Raw genomic sequence first — 23,584 nt, forward strand, 5'->3', positions numbered from 1 at the left:
CACTCACACCCATGTAAAACTATGGGTGTGAGTGACAATGCACAGCACTCGGATATCACCCAAGTGTGGTGCGATATACGCTCCGCCACCTCCACAGCTGTGCTCCGATGTTCTTTATGCAAGAGGATCGGCGCACAGTAGCATGACACTCGGCTGCCGCTCGCAGCAGAGCAGGAGCCGAGGGTTATTAGCATATCGCATCCGATGCCATACACTGGTAGAACAACAGCCTTAGTTAGCTAGTTGCTAGTGGTCGTAACCATGGGTACCTAAGGTCCTACAATGTGTGCACATAAGGAGAGAGGAATAGCGAATCAGAAAAACTATACTACATTTCTAGTTGGAAGTATTTGCTAATATTATTATTATTACACCTACTACATATTTGGATAGGAACTGGAGATGGGAATATCCCTTTAATTTCTTCATTGCCATCTGATAATCTCAGCAGGACTATACCAAAATACTGCTGGACTAAGCAGCAGAAAGCTATTTTCCCAAAAATTAAGCATATCATTAAAGACATATCAGTGGGACAACCTGTGAAACCGCATAGGGGCCCATGTGGTAAGGGGGCCACTTCTATGTCCAAAACTGGTGAACTTGTTCATTATGATGAGGTATTGGACTGCAAAAGGCTTATTTATTGTTCTTTCTCTACTCTCTGTGTCCACCAGTGAAGCTGCAGTTTTGTAGAATTGATACTTTATAAATATATTAGCCTCTATGCAGCACAATCAATAAGGACAAGGGCAGTCATTTCATGTCTTACACAAATATGCAACTTCTTTAAGAAAAAATATATGACTTAATAAAAATGAAAGTATACCTGGTGACATCATTAACCAAACGGGTCTGTAATAACAAATCTCTCCTGGGCAGCAGGTTGTCACAAATTAGATTCTGGTTAGTACGGACTGCAACCCCATTACATACACACAGAGAGCACAGGACATCCAGAACCTAAAAACAAGACATTTAGTAAATCACATTTCCTATATGCAGTTAATGTCCCCCTCCCCCGTTTACACAACAGTGAATGGTGGCACAACAGGAGCCCAATTCATTAACCCCTTTTGAGATCTGGGGCTGGGTGAAGGCTTATTTTTTTGTCCTGAGCCAACGTTTTTATTGATACCATTTTGGGGTAGATACGATGGAATGATCGCCTCTTGCATTTTATTATAATGCTGCTACGGACAAAAAAAAACGGAATTCTGATGTTTTGATTTTTTTTTCGCCATGCTGTTTTTCAATCAAATTAAGTTATTTTATATTTTGATCAATCAGATATTACTGAACACAGCGATACCAAATATGTGTATTTTAAATTTTTTTATTTTCAATAGGGCAAAAGGGAGGTGATTTGAACGTTTGTGCTTTTTTTAAACTTATTTTTTTGACTTTTTAATTTATTTAATAGTCCCTTTAGGAGACTTGAAGCTGTGATCCGATTGCTTGTGCAATACATAGCGTTCACAGGAGTATTGTAATAACAGGCAGTGATTGGGTGAGTTGGCCGACATTACACTGTGTTCCAAATTATTATGCAAATAATATTTCCTCATATTTTCTCTAAATTACCTATCTGAATTGCAGTCATTGTTATTTTCCAGTCATCTACTATTCTAGTATAATTGCAATGTTTTGGAACAAACTGCCTATGAAAACAGTATCTTTTTAAAAAAAATAAACACTCAAAATGCATGTTCCAAATTATTATGCACAGCAGAGTTTTCAACCTTTTTTATTTTATTTTGAACAAAAAATGGTCAATTGTGAAGTTATAAGCATTAGCAGCTTATTACAAAATGAAATCAAACAGTTTTCAAGTGAAAACTTTATTCTAGGTGATGTTACATTTGCACATAGGACCCCTTGTTTGAAAGAAGCTTCTGAACTCTCTCATCCATTGAATTTGTCAGTTTTTGGATGGCTTCTGCTTCAATTGTTTTGCATGTGGACAGACTACCCTCCCAGAGCTGTTGCTTAGATGTGAACTGCCTCCCGCCATCATAGACACTCCTTTTAATGATGCTCCAGAGGTTCTCAATGGGGTTGAGGTCAGGGGAAGATGGTGGCCACACCATTAGTTTGTCCTCTTTTATGCCCATAGCAGCCAGAGATGCAGATGTGTTTTTTGCAGCATGAGATGGTGCATTATTATGCATGAAAATGATCTTGCTGCGGAAAGCACGGTTCTTCCTCTTGAACCATGGCAGGAAGTGTTTTTAGAAACTCCACATAGATTATGGAGTTCATCTTTACCCCTTCAGGGATCATAAAGGGGCCGACAATCTCTCTCCCCATGATTCCAGCCCAAAACATTACTCCACCTCCTCCTTGTTGGCGCCTTAGCCGTGTTTTCATGGGGTGTCCATCAACCAGCCATCCTCCACTCCATCCATCTGGACCATCGAGCGTTGCACGGCACTCATCGGTCATCAAAACAGTTTGGAAGTCAGTCTTCTTGTATCGTTTGGCCCACTGGAGCCGTTTCTGCTTGTGTGCAGTGGATAGAGGTGGTCGACAGGATGGCTTATGCACCTCTGAAGGACCCTGCATCTTGTTGTTCTGGGGACGTTGGAGGCACCAGCAGCTTCAAAAACTTGTCTGCTGCTATGACCAGGCATTTTTGCAGCTGCTCTTTTAACCTTACACAATTGCCTGTTGGAAAGGGTCCTCAATTTTTCCTTATCAGCACGAACGTGTGTGCTGGGAATCAGCTACATACTTCTTGATTGTGCGATGATCACGATGAAGTGTCTTGGCAATGTTGATTGTAGTCATGCCTTGACCTAAATACTCCACAATTTGTTACTTCTCAGCAGCCGACACATCCTTTTTCTTTCCCATTTTGGCCAAAAATGTAGGCTGCTTAATAATGTGGAACAGCCTTCTTAATTAAGTAGTCTTGCCTTTATTTGGACACATCTGCCAAACTAATTTGCACAGGTATCTGCAATTGACTTCAGTGATATAAAGAGCCCTGACACACATCACCATCAATGAGTTTAAATGACAAACAAAAAAATTCTAACCTTATCACTAATAAACTCTTTGTGTTCCAAATTATTATGCACAGTGTATACAGATTGACAGCCGACTCCCCACTGCTTAACTGTGGTAAGCCAGGTGTCAATCAGCATGTTAGCAGTCACGTCACTCCGACAGAGCAGTCCAGAAGAAGAAGAGCTGCTGTTGATGTTGAGCAGCCAAATCACTGGCAGGAGCGATCGGTGGCGGCTCTGAGTCGGCATTGGGTAGAAAAGGCAGGTAGTTGCCTTTGTTAGCAACTACCTGCTTGTTAGTTTTTAGGTCCATAGTAGAAAAAATAAAAAATCATCCTGGACAACCCCTTTAATGTTATGTATAACATACCCTATTTTTGTATGTAGAGTGGCCTGGAATTAACTTTAAAATACATCAATAATAATAATTTATTATTATTATTGTCACCATCAGAAAAGTACCTATTCTACATACCTTGTGGTTTCGCCCATGTTTGTCCAAAAGAGATATTATAGAGCGTATATGTCCCTTCTCTATTAAATTTAAAGCCTCGGGGCTTTCAATCAATATGCAGTGTAGAACCTCCAGTATTCCTACAAGAAAACAGATAAGAAAATCATCACTACAAATAGATGTGCTATCTCCTGCTGTATCGTAATATGGCAAGAGTAGATACTGTTCTTCTGAAAAGGACAGGACATTATGAAAATACCTGAAGATGATTCAAGACGCTCCAATTTACTTATAAGCCAATCCAAGTTATTGGAAAATTGTGCACAGTTGCTTCTATTTCCGCGAATTAGAGCAGCTAGAAAACAAAACAAAAGAAAGGGGAAAAAAGGAAATATGTTGATATTTCTTTGTGATTCAGATAGCTAGCTTCCAGAAAATTCAGAGGTATCAGACACTTATTTTATGGAGGGTTCCTCAACTGTTTCATGACAGCTGATATTGGTAGAAAAAAGTGACTGGGCATGGTTGGATTTAGACATGCCTGATCATTAATATTACCTTCTAAAGAGACCTCGAGTCTAAAAAGGCACATCACAATACCATATGGAAGTATAATGTAGCTGCATGGGGACATAAAGGAAAATGTGGTGGTGGAGCTACTGCTATAAAATCCATAGACATTTCTCCACTGTCCAGTAGCTTATAATAAATGCTACTAAGAGAAATGAATACCACGGTAATGGATATGTTCTTGCTCTGAGATATCACGTTCTATACGATAATTATGACAAATTAGCCATACTTTACCTGTATTTGTAGGGAGCAGTCTACGGATATTTCTGAGCTTATTGATTTAACAGATATAAAACTAATGGGGTCAACCAACTATGGTATTATTATTATTTTCTTATGAGGCCATTAACTGTATTTGATGCCATACATTGGGTTTAGTCATCATTCAGTTTTACAGGAGACATAAATGTTATTATTTTTGCTTTTATTCTTTAAATTTATTCTTGACAACAATGTAATAGGACTGGAGTTGTTAAAGATGATTGATTGTCCATTTACCTAGTAATTCATAGAGAAGGTTCAGGATTTCCTTCCATGCTGGTCCAGCTTTCTCCCCGATAAATTCAGCAAAGTGTGCGGCACTGCTGTATACATTTAGACGGTCAATACAGTTTAGCACTAGTGCCAGCATTCCCTGCAAGGGGAGAGGAAGTGTTAATAGTTGGACAATCAAGTGGGTTTATTGTACACTCAGAGCAGGAAGGCTGTTCCCCAGGAAATCAATTACACGGTATTTAGATATACTCATTATTTTTTAATCAGATACATTTTTATTAAGAAAAACAATTATAACATATATGACATCAAGCTATTGTTCACATATAATCATATATTTTTTATAAACGAAACTCCCCCCCTTTCCCCACCTATCCCCCCCTTAGAGACCCCTTCAGTGCCTTCCTCATTCCTCATCCGATATACTTTCCCCAATCCATATACAATTGTACAGTTTGAACATCATCTATAGCATTATGCATCCTCCCCACAATTCTAATTCCATTCCATCCATGATTGCCATATCTTTTGGAATACATCGAGTTTATTTCTCTTAGTATATATACTTTTTTCCAATAGAATTATATGATCCGCTTGCATAAGAAAGTCTCGTCCAGTCGGAGGTTCCTCTCTGATCCAGAACTGAGCGATCAATTTCCTTGCTATGAATAACAATCTAGCAATTGCCAGTTTGACCATAGATACCGTTGCTATTTCATCCACATAGCCTAATATACAGACCAAAGGGTCTCTGGGGATTACACACCTATATATCAATTCACTCCGATTCAATACAACTGTCCAGAAGGTGGACAATCTGGGGCAATGCCACAGCATATGTAACATGTTTGCCCGTTCCTGCGAACATCGTTGACACTCAGAATCAGACACATCTTAAACAGTCTATCAGGAGTTCTGTAAGCTCTATGAATCACATATAACTGAGACATCCTTCCAGGCTCACTCAGAGAACTTGGGCACGTATTCTAAAATAGATTCCCATCTATCATCATTTATCTCTCCCAATTCAGCTTCCCATTTCCCTCTAGACTTGATGGGATGTTTGATTAGAAAGGTGAATAATAAATCTCTATACACTTCTGATATTGCCCCCTTTGTTCCGCTGTTCTCCAAAATGGAAGCCAGCATGATATCAAACTGGATCTCAATAAGTTTTCTCCGACATTGCGACTGATACGCATGCTGAAATCTTTTATAATGATACAAATTTAAATGTGATAACTGGAATTCTGTTTGTAACTTCATGAATGACTTAAGTCTCCCTTGACCCATTAGCTGACCCATCCTTCTAATTCCTGCCTCTTTCCAGGGCCCAAAACCTTTCATTTGCTTAAATTCTTGTAAATTGATATTATCCCATATAGGAGAATATTTGGTAAGGCCTGTGACACCCCTAATCTGTTTAACTTTAGATATACTTATTATTAGTATTTCAGTTTTCAGATGATTCATGGAGAAATCAAACAGCTGAAGAAATTGTGCATAGTAATTGTGCACTCTTACAGGAGCATGTAGAGCTACTGCATCAATGCATGATTGTTCTTGTGTCAGATACTCATTTTACATGACAATCTGGGATTATGTTCAGTTTATACATTGGGAAATGCTCCTGGTCAATTAAAGTAGTGGTACATTTTTTTGCCCACTGCCCACATTTGAGCTTTTTTTTGTCACATTTGGCAAGGATAGTCGACCATGAGGAGTTCAACTGTCTAGAGCAAAGGTCCATAAAATGCGGCCTGGAGGCCACATGCGGTTTGTCATTTCATTTTGTGCAACCTCCAACATTCTTTATGCAGTAGTTTCCATGTGAGAGGGAAGAAACATTTCAAACTACTCAGAACAGAGATAGGCAAGCACATACACAGCACTGTGTGACCATATCCGGGACCCAGATTCATCAAAAGTCTAGGGCTCCCTCACTGCTGTTTAGCTGTCGAAAAAACAAGTTACGGTAAAGCTGGATAGATAAAAAGTGCAAATAGGGTATTATCTGATAGGAAAGTGGTATAAGATATTATAGGTATGCTCACCTGACAGTCACAACACCTATCAGGTGTTTCGAGGGTAGCTTTTTCAAGGGGAGGTATCTGTGAAAAAGCTACATTCCAAACGCGCATTGGGGCTGTGCTGGAGGACCATCTCGATCCTCCTCTACTATGGGTAAGTAGTACTACCTATTATCCCCTCTCTCTGTTTACAGCCACTGTGCATTGCTACTAAGAATGGTGCTCAGAGGCTGTCTGTATAGGTACTATGCACCTTGAGTGCTGCGTTATACATTTGAGGATTTACTTGTTGCTCCCCTCTCTTATTCCTTCTTATTTGACACAATATGTAATTAATGTTAACTGTTTTTATGAACTTTTTCAATAAATGGTTGTTTTAACCTTATTGGTGGTTTATGGTTACTCCAATTTCTCAGTGTTCTGCTCATGTTGGGAGTACCCCACTGCCTCATATTGTGGTATTTACTTAAAGGGGGAAATTAAAACTCCAGTCCCCGACCTTTATAAAAGGTGTAGTATATGAAGAACGAGGGCTTTGGAGGAATTAGGTGAGGTCGTAAGTATGGTTTAATTGAGATTATTAAAGGAGTCTGTCATTTTTTCAATTAAAGGACTTATATAAAAGAATATATAAAATATATATATATATATATATATAAAAGAATATGCACCCCTGCCCTAGAGCATACTTTTAGTGGAACCCTTCAAGCATACTCAGCCAGTCTCTCATGCTCATCAGACCTCAATCTGCATAATGTCTGCGACCCCACAAGGGCAGGCTGTTGACTCGTATGCTAATCTGAATGTGCCTACTCACATCGGACTGCAGAAACTACGTCATTTGAGGCCTGTTGAGTACCAGAATGGGAGAATGGTTGAGAATCCCTAGTTCCAACGACTCTTCAAGCATACACATTTGATGTGATCAAATCCTAACACCATTTCCTCGTTATGAAAACTTGTAATAAAATACCACTGTAATTCAGCACTTATGGGAGATCTCCGAGCAGCAAATAAATAAATAGGGGCCCAAGTGCAAAATATTAATTTATCGTTAGTGAACCCAAAAACTTGGGTTTGGCAGCCTTTTAGATCTAAGAACGCCATATTTACATCATCATAATTTTATTGAATTTGATTTCTTTATATTCTGTTTTGTTAAAGCCCCACTCAAGTGTATTGGTTCTTTTTTTCAGAGCTGGAGTGATACTCCTGATCTAAGGTCCCTTAGCAGCAGAGGCACATGACATTGTAAATTTGGTCATAAAAATGGTGCTAAAAAGTGCAAAGACTTTTGGTCCCTGATAGGTGACAATTGCACCTTGTAGGGGTTTTCTGGTACTTTTACATTGATGGCCTATTCTTAGGATAGGGCTGAATTTGCAATACCCTGCTATGCTGCTACAGTCACTACACAACTGGTGGAGATGTGCAGCGCAGCTCCAAAACCAATCACATTTGACCAGCAGCAGCACTAAACACACCGGATCAATGGGGATTTGGCGTGTAGCTCCCCCATTGATCTTGTATTGATCAATATAAGAGTACTTAACTGCCCCTTTAAGTTTTTTAATACAGTGCATTTTATTCTTATACTCTAGGATGTGATTCAGGGACATAACTTTTTAGAGGGTGTTTAGATGGAGGATCCATCCTGTCTTGGCAGCTGTGGGGGTCCAAAGTCCCTGCTGCCATATAAATTACTCCAGTTTTAGAAATGGAACATTATAGATTAAAGCCCTTTTTCAGATTTTGTAATTAAAATCAGGAGCTTTAAATTACACTGCTGCTGAAATTACAAAGCTCAGATAAGAATTAGATATGCAAATAGCCTCTTCAGAGAGCAAGAGGACAGAAACTCTAGTGCCACCTATTGGAAGTAACCATCCTAAAAGTCAATATTGACCCTTTCAAAGGCCTTGCCACATGACTTACCATAAGAAGCCAAACCAGAAACTCCCTTTGAAGATACATTTTGGGGTGTTTGCCCTTAAAAGTGCAAACCATGAGGACTGATTTGGCTGGATGATAGGTAAAATCAGTTCTCCTGCTTTGCACAGATGAAAGGCAAACAACTGGACACACGTATTTGCAAATGGAGTTGATGCTTTGACTTCTTATCCTAAGTCATGTGGTAAGGCCCTTTGATGGGTCGATATGAACTTTTATGATTTCTACTTCCAATTGATGGTACTAGAGTTCTTGTCCTCTTCCTTTTTGAAGAAGCTATTTGCATATTTAAATTCCCAGAGGAGCATTGCATGGCATATAAGTCTCTTTACACCGATATGGCAGTCTTCACAAGGATTACCTGTTACAGTACAATTTACAGTAGTAGAACAGAAAGCTTGAAAATACTTGCTGTAATATTTATGCTTAGGTGAAAAATGAAAATAAAGGTGCAAATAATATAGAAAATAATATTGCACAATAAAAAAAACCATATAAATGTAACAAGTTGATAATATAATAACAATGATAAAACTTCTTATATATCAACTCTACTCATGACAGAAGAAGAAGTACAACTGAGATCCCTGGGTTATACCTCCTCTTTGAAAAGGTTCTGCCTGTTCTTGAGTGAGCGGAGCTTATTTTGTTTATCTTCATGTTCTAGTTCTTCCTCGGGAGGCTGGAAGTAAGTGATCAAGTCTTGCAGGGTTTGAACTACCTCCTCAATAGGCAGGGCGATGGGGGTCGTTACCGTCCGGTTGTTTCCCGTCAGAGAATCCAGGTCACTTGTTATAAAAAAAAATATCTGCGTCAGCAAACAACTCCCAACAGATCGGATGAATATTTTAGTGACTCCTCTTGGTGATTTGCAAATACTGCTTCAAATTCTACACAAGCATCAGCAAAATTTAAATCTTTGTATCAGTCTTTAAATTATTTGTACAGTACTGTGGATTGGAAGCAAAAATAAATGATGGGGGCTGGTGTGGAACGCTATGCTAACTCATAAGGAGAACTAGATTCTTGTGTCCTTTTCAGAAGCTATCAATAGATAGAGGAACTTAACGGTTTGTGAAATGTGTGGCAAAAATTAGACACTGCTGACCGATCTGTACCTGATAAACTGGCTAAACAGGCCTGTGGTGTTACGAATGATTCTAGCAGCTTGGGACTCTTCATGCTGACACTTCTGTAATGTGACGCCATCATCCATATGGCCTTCCTGGTGCAGGATTGCCTGTTCAGAAAGAGGCAGAAGTAAAATATTACTTCTAATTAGATTTAAGGAGCAGCTTGTCTGACAATGCCAAATTTTGAAAACCAAGCTGCTTAGGGTATCATTGACAATCTTCACACACACACACACATATATATACACACATACACACTGCTTAAGTTTTGAGTGCTAGCTCAAATTTAAGTGGAACACAATGCCTTAATTGTAGCAGAAAACGCTAATTTTGAAGAATGGTCGTTCACACTGCCATAGATGCAGAATAATTTGGCATTATGGTCCATGATGTGGAGCGATTATTTATTTGGTGCAAGGAATTTTCGTTTACTGCCTGCTACAAGAGTACCATTTGCATAGCCCTTGCCATGGAAGAGAAGAGATTCAGCCTTAATTGGTCCTACTGGGTGATGGGAATTTGTGTAGTACTTACCTGTGCCTTATTAGCAACAAGGTAGGCTGTTGGTCTCGGAAAGGCATGGAAAGGAAATAACTGCTTTGTGTGGAAAAACCCAATACCCAACAAGGTATAAAAACAATGTATGAAAACTAGAGTCTTTTCTATTAAGAATGATGGCGTTAAATATATATATATCCGCAAGAAATTGCTGAACAATTTGCGGGGTTTTACTCTGCCTTATATAATTTAAAGGATGATAGAGATACAATACAACCAAAAACTATAGAAATAAACAAATTTATTTCTAAAATTAATCTCCCACACCTGAATACAGATCAATTCTCATTGCTAAACATCCCGATTTCAATATCCGAAACTGACAAAGCTATAGCTTAATTAAAGGAAAGTAAATCACCTGGACCAGATGGTATACCTTATAAAATTTTTAGTCAACATTTGTTAGATCTCCTAACGTGTATGTTTAATACAGCCATCAATGAAGGTAAATTCCCAAAGGTATCCTTACAGGCCACTGTAGTGGTTATTCCAAAATCGAATAATGATCCAGAGTTAATCCCAAATTACAGGCCTATATCCCTCTTAAATTCAGACATCAAGATTTACGCTAAAATAATCTCAGAAAGGTTACTTAAAATAATGCCCTTCTTAATACATTCAGACAAAGTTGGATTTATTAAAGGGAGGCAAGCCTCTGACAGTACAAGAAGAGTACTAAATTTAATTTCACATGTAGAAAAGCAAAAATTCCTTCTGTATTACTATTACTCTCTCTTGATTCCGAAAAGGCGTTTGATCAAATTAATTGGGATTATATGGTAGGCACTCTAAAAAAATTTGGAATTCATGGACAAATCTTGAAATCTATTATGGCCTTATACTCTTGGCCCTCTGCAAAAGTCCAAGTGAATAATATATTATCTAACTCATTTTCTATCTATAACGGAACATGGCAAGGTTGCCCATTTTCCCCACTCTTATTCGACCTAATTATGGAACCTTTTGCCAAAACCATTAGAACAAATTACTTAATAAAGGGAAAACCATTTAACTTTAGGCAACATAAAATAATTCAGGTACCGTCACACTAAACGATATCGCTAGCGATCCGTGACGTTGCAGCGTCCTGGCTAGCGATATCGTTTAGTTTGACACGCAGCAGCGATCAGGATCCTGCTGTGATGTCGCTGGTCGCTGAATAAAGTTCAGAACTTTATTTGGTCGTCCGATCGCCGTGTATCGTTGTGTTTGACAGCAAAAGCAACGATACCAGCGATATTTTACACTGGTAACCAGGGTAAACATCGGGTTACTAAGCGCAGGGCCGCGCTTAGTAACCCGATGTTTACCCTGGTTACCAGCGTAAAATGTAAAAAAAACAAACAGTACATACTCACATGCGTCCCCCGGCGTCCGCTTCCCACACTGACTGAGCGCCGCAAAGTGAAAGTGAAACCACAGCACAGCGGTGACGTCACCGCTGTGCCCTGCTACTGCCGGCGCTCAGTCATTGCAGGAAGCGGACGCCGGGGGACGCATGTAAGTATGTACTGTTTGTTTTTTTTACATTTTACTCTGGTAACCAGGGTAAACATCGGGTTACTAAGCGCGGCCCTGCGCTTAGCAACCCGATGTTTACCCTGGTTACCCAGGGACCTCGGCATCGTTGGTTGCTGGAGAGCGGTCTGTGTGACAGCTCTCCAGCGATCAAACAGCGACGCTGCAGCGATCGGCATCGTTGTCGCTATCGCTGCAGCGTCGCTTAGTGTGACGGTACTTCCTCCAGCATAAGTCCGATCCGTCCTGCTTTAACCTGTCAGAGTATAGAACCAACGAGATAAGATTCTAAAATAATTCTCATGAATATTAGCATTTACATTTGATTTGTATGTGATTTCAGTTGCTTCTTTCCATAACTCAGGCGAAAAACATATATTTATATTTTCTTCCCACTTAACCATGTGTTTTGATTTTTCAATAGTAACGTCACTATTGAAGAGTGTGTACAGATTTTTAGTGTTCCAAATAGTATTTATTAAGGCATTTTCCAGAAGAGATATGATAGTTCTTGGAAGAGATATGGGGAGAAAGAATTTCCCCCTAATATATTTCCTTAGTTCTAAAAAGGTACATATTTCCTCTTTTGGAAGGTTGTACGATAGATTCAAGGATAGAAAATGTATGATTGAATCTTTTTTAGATCCGTTAAATAAGGCTGAACAATTAGTTTCTCCATTTATCTATAGGGAAATCTGGAAGTGCAGGGCAGAATATAAATGAAGTTTTTCTAATGGGTAACTAATTTGAATGTTGTAAGAAATGTTCTATAATTTCCTCCAGGTCATAATTGCAGATTTTATTAGCATATTCTCTGGTAGAGGGAGGGATTGGTCTAGTAAATTCGAAATAATAAGAGCATCTAAGGGAGAATTCCCATTGTAAGACTTTCCCATTTCTGCCCAGCTGGTTTTGGCTTCATCTATAAGCCATTTCCTGCTCTGCGTTATGATATTAGCCTCGGAGTAGGCCTGTAGATTTGGTAGACCAATGCCTTCATTTTTTTGTTATTATACAGTAATGATTTGGCTACTCTTGGTGATTTTTTATTCCAAATATTGACATTTGCTTATGGAACAGTTCTAAAGATATAGTGAAGTTTTGGTAAGATTATCATTTTATATAAAACAATCCTACCAAGCCATGAAGTATTTGTTTTATCAAAATTCTCAATATTTTTTTTTTATCTGTTTTTGTAGGAGATTCAGATTTTCATATAGTACCTTACGTAAATAATTGGTAATTATAATTCCTAAATATGGGATATGATGTTTTTCTCAATTATAGGGAAATTCTTTTTCTATCAATTTTTTTGTTATGTGGTATATGAAAAAGCCTAAAATTTTAGATTTTATATAATTTATTTTATAGTTAGTGTTGAGCATTCCGATACCGCAAGTATCGGGTATCGGCCGATACTTGCGGTATCGGAATTCCGATACCGAGATCCGATACTTTTGTGGTATCGGGAATCGGAATCGGAATCGGAAGTTTCCAGTGTATGGTTCCCAGGGTCTGAAGGAGAGGAAACTCTCCTTCAGGCCCTGGGATCCATATGAATGTGTAAAATACAGAATTAAAATAAAAAATATTGATATACTCACCTGTCCGGAGGCCCCTGGACATCACCGCTGGTAACCGGCAGCCTTCTTTGTTTAAAATGAGCGCGTTCAGCACCTTCCATGACGTCACGGCTTGTGATTGGTCGCGTGAGCGGTCACATGGGCGGCCGCGACCAATCACAAGCCGTGACGTCATCTAAGGCCCTGAACGCGCTCATTCTTAAGAAGGAAGGCTGCCGGAAAGAAGCAGGGCGCGTCCGAGGGTGAGTATATACCTAATAGGAATATACTCACCCTCGGCTTCTTTCCGGCAGCCTTCCTTCCTAAGAATGAGCGCGTTCAGGGCCTTAGATGACGTCACGGCTTGTGATTGGTCGCGGCCTCCCATGTGACCGCCACGCGACCAATCACAAGCCGTGACGTAATTCTCAGGTCCTAAATTCCTAGAATTAGGAATTTAGGACCTGAGAATTACGTCACGGCTTGTGATTGGTCGTGTGGCGGTCACATGGGCGGCCGCGACCAATCAGAAGCCGTGACGTCATGGAAGGCCCTGAACGCGCTCATTTTAAGCAAAGAAGGCTGCCGGTTACCAGCGGTAAGGTCCAGGCTGCGTCGGAGAGGTGAGTATATCAATATTTTTTATTTTAATTCTTTATTTTACACATTAATATGGATCCCAGGGCCTGAAGGAGAGTTTCCTCTCCTTCAGACCCTGGGAACCATCAGGGATACCTTCCGATACTTGAGTCCCATTGACTTGTATTGGTATCGGGTATCGGTATCGGATCAGATCCGATACTTTGCCGGTATCGGCCGATACTTTCCGATACCGATACTTTCAAGTATCGGACGGTATCGCTCAACACTATTTATAGTATGAAACTGCAGAGAAGTCTCTTATAGTAGAAGTAATAATTCTCAATGAATTGGTAGGGTCAGTGGTAGGGTTGAGCGACTTTCATTTTTTTAAGATCGAGTAGGGTTTTGGGAAACCCGATTTTGTCCAGAGTCGAGTCGAGTGCAGTCGGCCGATTATCGCTAAAAGTCGGGGATCGACCGAAACACGAAACCCAATGCAAGTCAATGGGGAAGCATAGTCGGCAGTGAGTGGAGGCCAGGAAAACACCTACAGTGCCCATTTTAATGCCAAAAACATCCATTCTTGTTTCTGAAGCTTGCCAATCTTAATTAACTGTATAATAATAGTTGGGCATAGGGAATTGGGGGAAAGTTGTGGGGGGAGTAGGGCTGGCTCAAGTTTTTCGTGGGCCCAGGAAATGCGGACTACGTCACGGCAGTGTTGCAGGGAAAGGTAAGTATTTAAACGTTGCAAGTGCTGTGATCCTGAGCAAGCGGGGGGGGCCCACTCGTTCGCATTGGCACTGGCACAGGGCCCCTCAAAGTACGGCGGTGTGTTTGCATGGCGGGGGCGCCTCCCACCAGCAGCGACACTTTTGCGTACTCTGAGGGGCCCTGTGCCAGTGACGTCGCCAACGAGTATGCCCCCCCACCTGATGAAGGAACCTGCACTTTCATCTGCACCTTCCTCTTTGTCCCTGTGTAAGGTGGTATAACATGCGGGAAGGGGAACCTTACTTTCAGCAGGGTCAGATTCTGGCTGTGTAGAGTACAAGGGGAATGTAGTGGTCTAGGTCAATGTACCAGCAGACTCATTTAGCAGTGGCTGGGCAATGGGCAGGATGAGGAGGAAACAGATATAGGGCCAAAGAATAAAGTAGGCTAAATGCAGTTCAAAATTGGTAACAGGACTAAACAGGCGGCATTGCTTTGTTCAGTGGAGTAGCAAACCCAAGAGCAGCAGACACTGTTTCAAGGGCCTAACCACACTAGTAGGCCAAATGCAGTTTAATATCTGATAGTATAGGGCGAAAGCCAGAATGTGGAAGCTCAGCTTTGTTCAGTTGAGGACAACACCAGGGAGGGGCAGACACCTTTAGTAGGCCGGAAAAGCCTATTGCATTTTTTAAAATGGTAATTTGGAGCAGAAGGTTGAAGCTCAGCTTTATTTAGTTGAGGACAACACCAGGCAGGGGCACACAGACAGACACCTTTAGTAGGCCGGAAAAGCCTATTGCATTTTTTAAAATGGTAATTTGGAGCAGAAGGTTGAAGCTCAGCTTTATTTAGTTGAGGGCAACACCAGGCAGGGGCACACAGACAGACACCTTTAGTAGGCCGGAAAAGCCTATTGCATTTTTTAAAATGGTAATTTGGAGCAGAAGGTTGAAGCTCAGCTTTATTTAGTTGAGGACAACACCAGGCAGGGGAACACAGACAGACACCTTTAGTAGGCCGGAAAAGCCTATTGCATTTTTTAAAATGGTAATTTGGAGCAGAAGGTTGAAGCTCAGCTTTATTTAGTTGAGGACAACACCAGGCAGGGGCACACAGACAGACACCTTTAGTAGGCCGGAAAAGCCTATTGCATTTTTTAAAATGGTAATTTGGAGCAGAAGGTTGAAGCTCAGCTTTATTTAGTTGAGGGCAACACCAGGGAGGGGCAGAAGCCGTTAGTAGGCCCTAACCACCATTTTTTTTTTTAAAAACCACTTAATGAGAGCCGGAAGGTTGAAGCTCAGCTTTATTTAGTTGAGGACAACACCAGGCAGGGGCACACAGACAGACACCTTTAGTAGGCCGGAAAAGCCTATTGCATTTTTTAAAATGGTAATTTGGAGCAGAAGGTTGAAGCTCAGCTTTATTTAGTTGAGGACAACACCAGGCAGGGGCACACAGACAGACACCTTTAGTAGGCCGGAAAAGCCTATTGCATTTTTTAAAATGGTAATTTGGAGCAGAAGGTTGAAGCTCAGCTTTATTTAGTTGAGGACAACACCAGGCAGGGGCACACAGACAGACACCTTTAGTAGGCCGGAAAAGCCTATTGCATTTTTTAAAATGGTAATTTGGAGCAGAAGGTTGAAGCTCAGCTTTATTTAGTTGAGGGCAACACCAGGGAGGGGCAGAAGCCGTTAGTAGGCCCTAACCACCATTTTTTTTTTAAAAACCACTTAATGAGAGCCGGAAGGTTGAAGCTCAGCTTTATTTAGTTGAGGGCAACACCAGGGAGGGGCAGAAGCCGTTAGTAGGCCCTAACCAAAGTTGAAGGCCAAATGCAGTTTAATTTCTGATACTATAGGCCGAAAGCCAGAAGGTGGAAGCTCCGATTTAGACAGTGGAGGACAATTTGAATTAGGGACTGCAGACAGACTTAGTAGGCTGTCCCCTGTGGACCATGCATCCACCACATTAACCCATTGCGCCGTAATGGACACGTAATCTTCCGTGGCCATGCCTACAGGTCCATGCGTCTGTTGTCAGGTGCACCTTTGTACTCACAGATTGCCAGAGTGCATGGATAATGCGGTCTTCTACATGCTGGTGGAGGGTTGGGATGGCTTTTCTCGCAAAAGAAGTGTCGACTGGTTAGCTTGTAGCGTGGTACAGCGTAGTCCATCATGGCCTTATTAATAGTAAATAAAATATATAACTAGGCTCTATGAACTTTTAAATAGGTTCCAGGGGTACACGGGCAGCATTGGTGTGGTCAGTGGAGGAGTATTGCAAGTAGGGGCTGCAGACAGGCTATCAAAGGCCTAAAATACCAAAAAGTAGGCACTCATGGCAGTTTTACATCGGTTACATGCATACACAGGCAGGCACTCCAGGCAGCATTGTGGTCAGTGGAGGAGTATTGCAAGTAGGGGCCGCAGACAGGCTATCAAAGGCCTAAAATAACAAACAATAGGCTCATTGCAGTTTTACAGCGGTTACATGGTTACACAGGCAGCTAGGTGGTGAGTGGAGGAGTATTTAAAGTAAGGACCGCAGACAGGCTATCAAAGGCCTAACATAACAAACAATAGGCTCATGGCAGTTTTACAGCGGTTACATGGATAGACGGGCAGGCAGCTTGGTGGTGAGTGGAGGAGTATTTAAAGTAGGGACCGCAGACAGGCTATCAAAGGCCTAACATAACAAACAATAGGCTCATTGCAGTTTTACAGCGGTTACATGGTTACACAGGCAGCTAGGTGGTGAGTGGAGGAGTATTTAAAGTAAGGACCGCAGACAGGCTATCAAAGGCCTAACATAACAAACAATAGGCTCATGGCAGTTTTACAGCGGTTACATGGATACACGGGCAGGCAGCTTGGTGGTGAGTGGAGGAGTATTTAAAGTAGGGACCGCAGACAGGCTTCAAAGGCCTAACATAAGAAAATGGGCTGGCTGTAGGCACTTTATAATTGGTTCCAGGGGTACACGGGCAGCAGTGGTCTGGCCAGTGGAGGACTAGTGGAAGGAGGAACCGCAGACAGGCTTCAAAGGCCTAACATAAAAAAATGGGCTGGCTGTAGGCACTTTATAATTGGTTCCAGGGGTACACGGGCAGCAGTGGTCTGGCCAGTGGAGGACTAGTGGAAGGAGGGACCGCAGACAGGCTTCAAAGGCCTAACATAAAAAAATGGGCTGGCTGTAGGCACTTTATAATTGGTTCCAGGGGTACACGGGCAGCAGTGGTCTGGCCAGTGGAGGACTAGTGGAAGGAGGGACCGCAGACAGGCTTCAAAGGCCTAACATAAAAAAATGGGCTGGCTGTAGGCACTTTATAATTGGTTCCAGGGGTACACGGGCAGCAGTGGTCTGGCCAGTGGAGGACTAGTGGAAGGAGGGACCGCAGACAGGCTTCAAAGGCCTAACATTAAAAAATGGGCTGGCTGTAGGCACTTTATAATTGGTTCCAGGGGTACACGGGCAGCAGTGGTCTGGTCAGTGGAGGACTAGTGGAAGGAGGGACCGCAGACAGGCTTCAAAGGCCTAAAATAACAAACAATAGGCTCATGGCAGTTTTACAGCGGTTACATGGATACACGGGCAGCTTGGTGGTGAGTGGAGGAGTAGTGCAAGGAGTGTCTGTCCCAGTACTCCCAAAATATAAATAGATGTTAATGTCTCGCAAAACAACCAAAACAAAAAAAAAGGTGGCATACTTAGGTACAGGGGTGGGCTCATCTGCTGAGTTTCTGACATAGTAATTTGGCAGTAACTATTTAATGGTGCCAATATAGGACACAGACACAGACTACTTTAAGTTGCATCATAGATGTCTACAAATTTGTATTGTCAGTGCCAGACATTGAATGATGTCAGCGAATAGACTAAAGATTGGTGGAGCTGTGCGACATAATTTTGCACGTGGTAGAGCACATTTTGAGCTGGGGTAGGGGGGAACTCTCTTGAGGCCGGCGGGACCGCCCCAGGGCCCCTCATGTTACAACGGTGTGTCTGACGTTGGGTGCGCACCACCACCGCCAGAGACACTACATTGTACTATGAGGGACCCAGTAGCAATGCCGTCAACCAAAAGCGAGCACACCCACCTCTTCAGACAAACAGCAGTCTCACGGGTGCTTGCGCCAAGTCGCGATACCACGGCCCCGTGTGGGGAGTTTTGCCATTTAGGGAGGTGTAAACATGTCGTATGCTGTACAATCAGCTGCAGCAAATTAGACATTAGAAAAGTAATTCACAGGCAAGAGCTTTTCATAGGAAAGCTAGGTGTCGGCCGGGCAAGGTGGGGCAAAAGATTTCGAAATCCAGTTGTGGTTCATTTTAATGAATGTTAGATCGTCAACATTTTGGGTAGCCAGACGAGTCCTTTTTTCGGTTAATATTGAACCTGCAGCACTGAATACTCTTTCTGATAGGACACTTGCTGCCGGGCAAGCAAGCTCCTGCAATGCATATTCTGCCAATTCTGGCCAGGTGTCTAATTTTGATGCCCAGTAATCAAATGGGAATGACGGTTGAGGGAGAACATCGATAAGGGATGAAAAATAGTTAGTAACCATACTGGACAAATGTTGTCTCCTGTCACTTTCAATTGATGCAGCAGTACCTGTCCTGTCTGCGGTCATAGCAAAATCACTCCACAACCTGGTCAGAAAACCCCTCTGTCCAACGCCACTTCTGATGTGTGCACCCCTAACACTCCTAGTCTGCTGCCCCCTGGAGCTCGTGTGAGAACGATCACGTGCGCTGTGTGCTGGGAATGCCTGAAGCAAACGGTCAACAAGAGTTGATTGTTTGGTTGCTAATATTAGTTCCAAGTTCTCATGTGGCATAATATTTTGCAATTTGCCTTTATAGCGTGGATCAAGGAGGCAGGCCAACCAGTAATCGTCATCGTTCATCATTTTCGTAATGCGTGTGTCCCTTTTTAGGATACGTAAGGCATAATCCGCCATGTGGGCCAAAGTTCCAGTTGTCAAATCTCCGGTTGTGATTGGTTGAGGGGCAGTTGCAGGCAAATCTACGTCACTTGTGTCCCTCAAAAAACCAGAACCCGGCCGTGACACGCAACCAATTTCCTGTGCCCCCGGGAAAGGTTCGGCATTAAAAATATACTCATCCCCATCATCCTCCTCGTCCTCCACCTCCTCTTCGCCCGCTACCTCGTCCTGTACACTGCCCTGACCAGACAATGGCTGACTGTCATCAAGGCTTTCCTCTTCCTCTGGTGCAGACGCCTGCTCCTTTATGTGCGTCAAACTTTGCATCAGCAGACGCATTAGGGGGATGCTCATGCTTATTACGGCGTTGTCTGCACTAACCAGCCGTGTGCATTCCTCAAAACACTGAAGGACTTGACACATGTCTTGTATCTTAGACCACTGCACACCTGACAACTCCATGTCTGCCATCCTACTGCCTGCCCGTGTATCCTCCCACAAATAAATAACAGCACGCCTCTGTTCGCACAGTCTCTGAAGCATGTGCAGTGTTGAGTTCCACCTTGTTGCAACGTCTATGATTAGGCGATGCTGGGGAAGGTTCAAAGACCGCTGATAGGTCTGCATACGGCTGGCGTGTACAGGCGAACGTCGGATATGTGAGCAAAGTGCACGCACTTTGAGGAGCAGGTCGGAGAACCCAGGATAAGTTTTCAATAAGCACTGCACCACCAGGTTTAAGGTGTGAGCCAGGCAAGGAATGTGTTTCAGTTGGGAAAGGGAGATGGCAGCCATGAAATTCCTTCCGTTATCACTCACTACCTTGCCTGCCTCAAGATCTACTGTGCCCAGCCACGACTGCGTTTCTTGTTGCAAGAACTCGGACAGAACTTCCGCGGTGTGTCTGTTGTCGCCCAAGCACTTCATAGCCAATACAGCCTGCTGACGCTTGGCAGTAGCTGGCCCATAATGGGACAACTGGTGTGCAACAGTGTCATCTGCCGATGGAGTGGTTGGCAGACTGCGTTCTGTGGAAGAGCTGTAGCTTCTGCAGGAGGACGAGGAGGAGGAGGAGGAGGGGGTGCGAACGCCTACAGCCAACTGTTTCCTAGACCGTGGGCTAGGCACAACTGTCCCTAAATTGATGTCGCCTGTGGACCCTGCATCCACCACATTCACCCAGTGTGCCGTGATGGACACATAACGTCCCTGGCCATGCCTACTGGTCCATGCATCTGTAGTCAGGTGCACCTTTGTACTCACATTGCCTGAGTGCATGGACGATGCGCTGTTTAACATGCTGGTGCAGGGCTGGGATGGCTTTTCTGGAAAAAAAGTGTCGACTGGGTAGCTCGTATCGTGGTTCAGCGTACTCCATCAGGGCTTTGAAAGCTTCGCTTTCAACTAACCGGTAGGGCATCATCTCTAACGAGATTAGTCTAGCTATGTGGGCGTTAAAACACTGTGTACGCGGATGCGAGGATAAGTACTTCCTTTTTCTAACCAGAGTCTCATGTAGGGTGAGCTGGACTGGAGAGCTGGAGATCGTGGAACTTTCGGGTGTGCCGGTGTACATGGCAGACTGAGAGACGGTTGGAGACGGTATTGTTTCCGCCGGTGCCCTAGATGCAATATTTCCTCCTACAAAACTGGTGATTCCCTGACCCTGACTGCTTTTGGCTGGCAAAGAAACCTGCACAGATACTGCCGGTGGTGCGGAAAATGGTGTCCTTACAGTGACGGAAGGGATGTTGCGTTGCTGACTAGCTTCATTGGCCGAGGGTGCTACAACCTTGAGGGACGTTTGGTAGTTAGTCCAGGCTTGAAAATGCATGGTGGTTAAGTGTCTATGCATGCAACTAGTATTTAGACTTTTCAGATTCTGACCTCTGCTTAAGCTAGTTGAACATTTTTGACAGATGACTTTGCGCTGATCAGTTGGATGTTGTTTAAAAAAATGCCAGACTGCACTCTTCCTAGACTCGGATCCCTTTTCAGGGATTGCAGACTGAGCTTTAACCGGATGGCAACGCTGTGCTCCAACAGGTTTTGGCTTTGACACGCGTTTTGGGCCAGATACGGGCCCGGCAGATGGAACCTGTTGCGATGTTGATGCCTGCTGCGGCCCCTCCTCCACCTCCGCTTCTGAACTACTGCCGCCTGCACCCTGTTCCCCCAATGGCTGCCAATCGGGGTCAATAACTGGGTCATCTATTACCTCCTCTTCGAGCTCGTGTGCAACTTCGTCTGTGTCACTGTGTCGGTCGGTGGTATAGCGTTCGTGGCGGGGCAACATAGTCTCATCAGGGTCTGATTGTGGATCTGTACCCTGAGAGGGAAATGTGGTGGTCTGAGTCAAAGGAGCAGCATAGTACTCTGGCTGTGGCTGTGCATCAGTGCACTCCATGTCAGAATATACTTGTAATGGGCATGGCCTGTTAAATGTTTCACTTTCTAAGCCAGGGACGGTATGTGTAAAGAGCTCCATGGAGTGACCCGTTGTGTCGCCTGCTGCATCCTTCTCTCTTGTTGTAGTTTTTGCTGAGGAGGACAAGGAAGCGACTTGTCCCTGACCGTGAACATCCACAAGCGACGCGCTGCTTTTACATTTACCAGTTTCGGAAGAGGAGGCAAAAGAGCTAGAGGCTGAGTCTGCAATGTAAGCCAAAACTTGCTGTTGCTGCTCCGCCTTTAAAAGCGGTTTTCCTACTCCCAGAAAAGAGAGCGTTCGAGGCCTTGTGTAGCCTGACGACGAAACTGGCTCCACAGCTCCAGACTTAGGTGGAATATTTTTATCCCCACGACCACCTGATGCTCCACTACCACTACCATCATTACCAGCTGACAATGAACGCCCACGACGACCTCTTGCACCAGACTTCCTCATTGTTTTAAAATCTTAACCAAAGTAACTTTATTTGTTGCTGTCAAACAACTTACACGGTGAGCTATAACTTCAGTATGATTTCAATATCCCTTAACAGGTTGGTGAGACCACAAGGAAAATCAGGCACAATGTTACACACTCTGTTTTCTGTGGCACAAAATCACAGAGATGACACACACGCAGGACTGTCACTCAAGCACTAATGTCAATATTAATCTCCCACCTAATTTATTTATTTTATTTTCTCAGGGAGACTTTAGAAACCAAATAATATTAAAAAAAAAAAAAAAAAAAAAGGCTTTCTATGGCCCACAATTAGAGAGAGAGAGGTGGCACACCCAGGAGTCAAGACTGGCGCACAAGCTGAAAGGGCAATATTACTCTCCCGCTGTTTTTTTAATTTTTTTTTTTATTTCAGGGAGACTTTAGAAACCAAATAATATTAAAAAAACCAAAAAAAAAATAGCCTTTCTATGGCCCACTGAATGAGAGAGAGAGGTGGCACACCCAGGAGTCAAGACTGGCACACAAGCTGAAAGGGCAATATTACTCTCCCACTGTTTTTTTATGTATTTTTTGTTTTTTAAGGGAGACTTTAGAAACCCAATAATATTTAAAAAAAAAAAAAAAAAATAGGCTTTCTATGGCCCACTGAATGAGAGGGAGAGAGGTGGCACACCCAGGAGTCAAGACTGGCACACAAGCTGAAAGGGCAATATTACTCTCCCACTGTTTTTTTATGTTTTTTTTTTTTTTTTCAGGGAGACTTTAGAAACCAAATAATATTAAAAAAAACAAAAAAAAAAATAGCCTTTCTATGGCCCACTGAATGAGAGAGAGAGGTGGCACACCCAGGAGTCAAGACTGGCACACAAGCTGAAAGGGCAATATTACTCTCCCACTGTTTTTTTATGTTTTTTTTTTTTTTAAGGGAGACTTTAGAAACCCAATAATATTTTTTAAAAAAAATAAATAGGCTTTCTATGGCCCACTGAATGAGAGGGAGAGAGGTGGCACACCCAGGAGTCAAGACTGGCACACAAGCTGAAAGGGCAATATTACTCTCCCACTGTTTTTTTATGTTTTTTTTTTTTTTTTCAGGGAGACTTTAGAAACCAAATAATAAGAAAAAAAATAAATAAATAAATAGGCTTTC

General features: G+C 42.6%; 1 protein-coding gene across 11 annotated transcripts in view; it reads right to left on the reverse strand.

Annotated features, from left to right (window-relative positions):
• Nucleotides 1-23,584, reverse strand: part of RYR3 (ryanodine receptor 3) — a 978,540-nt gene that overhangs the window by 541,160 nt on the left and 413,796 nt on the right. For all 11 annotated transcript variants that reach the window (XM_077263521.1, XM_077263512.1, XM_077263503.1 and 8 more), the window contains 6 exons: nucleotides 9,632-9,753; nucleotides 9,112-9,301; nucleotides 4,537-4,672; nucleotides 3,725-3,820; nucleotides 3,487-3,605; nucleotides 830-963 (listed from right to left, as the gene is read on the reverse strand). In XM_077263521.1, the coding sequence (XP_077119636.1) occupies nucleotides 830-963; nucleotides 3,487-3,605; nucleotides 3,725-3,820; nucleotides 4,537-4,672; nucleotides 9,112-9,301; nucleotides 9,632-9,753 (797 nt within the window). The remainder of the gene's footprint in view (nucleotides 1-829; nucleotides 964-3,486; nucleotides 3,606-3,724; nucleotides 3,821-4,536; nucleotides 4,673-9,111; nucleotides 9,302-9,631; nucleotides 9,754-23,584) is intronic.

The sequence above is a fragment of the Ranitomeya variabilis genome, chromosome 1 (genome assembly GCF_051348905.1).
Source record: "Ranitomeya variabilis isolate aRanVar5 chromosome 1, aRanVar5.hap1, whole genome shotgun sequence".
NCBI lineage: Eukaryota > Metazoa > Chordata > Amphibia > Anura > Dendrobatidae > Ranitomeya > Ranitomeya variabilis.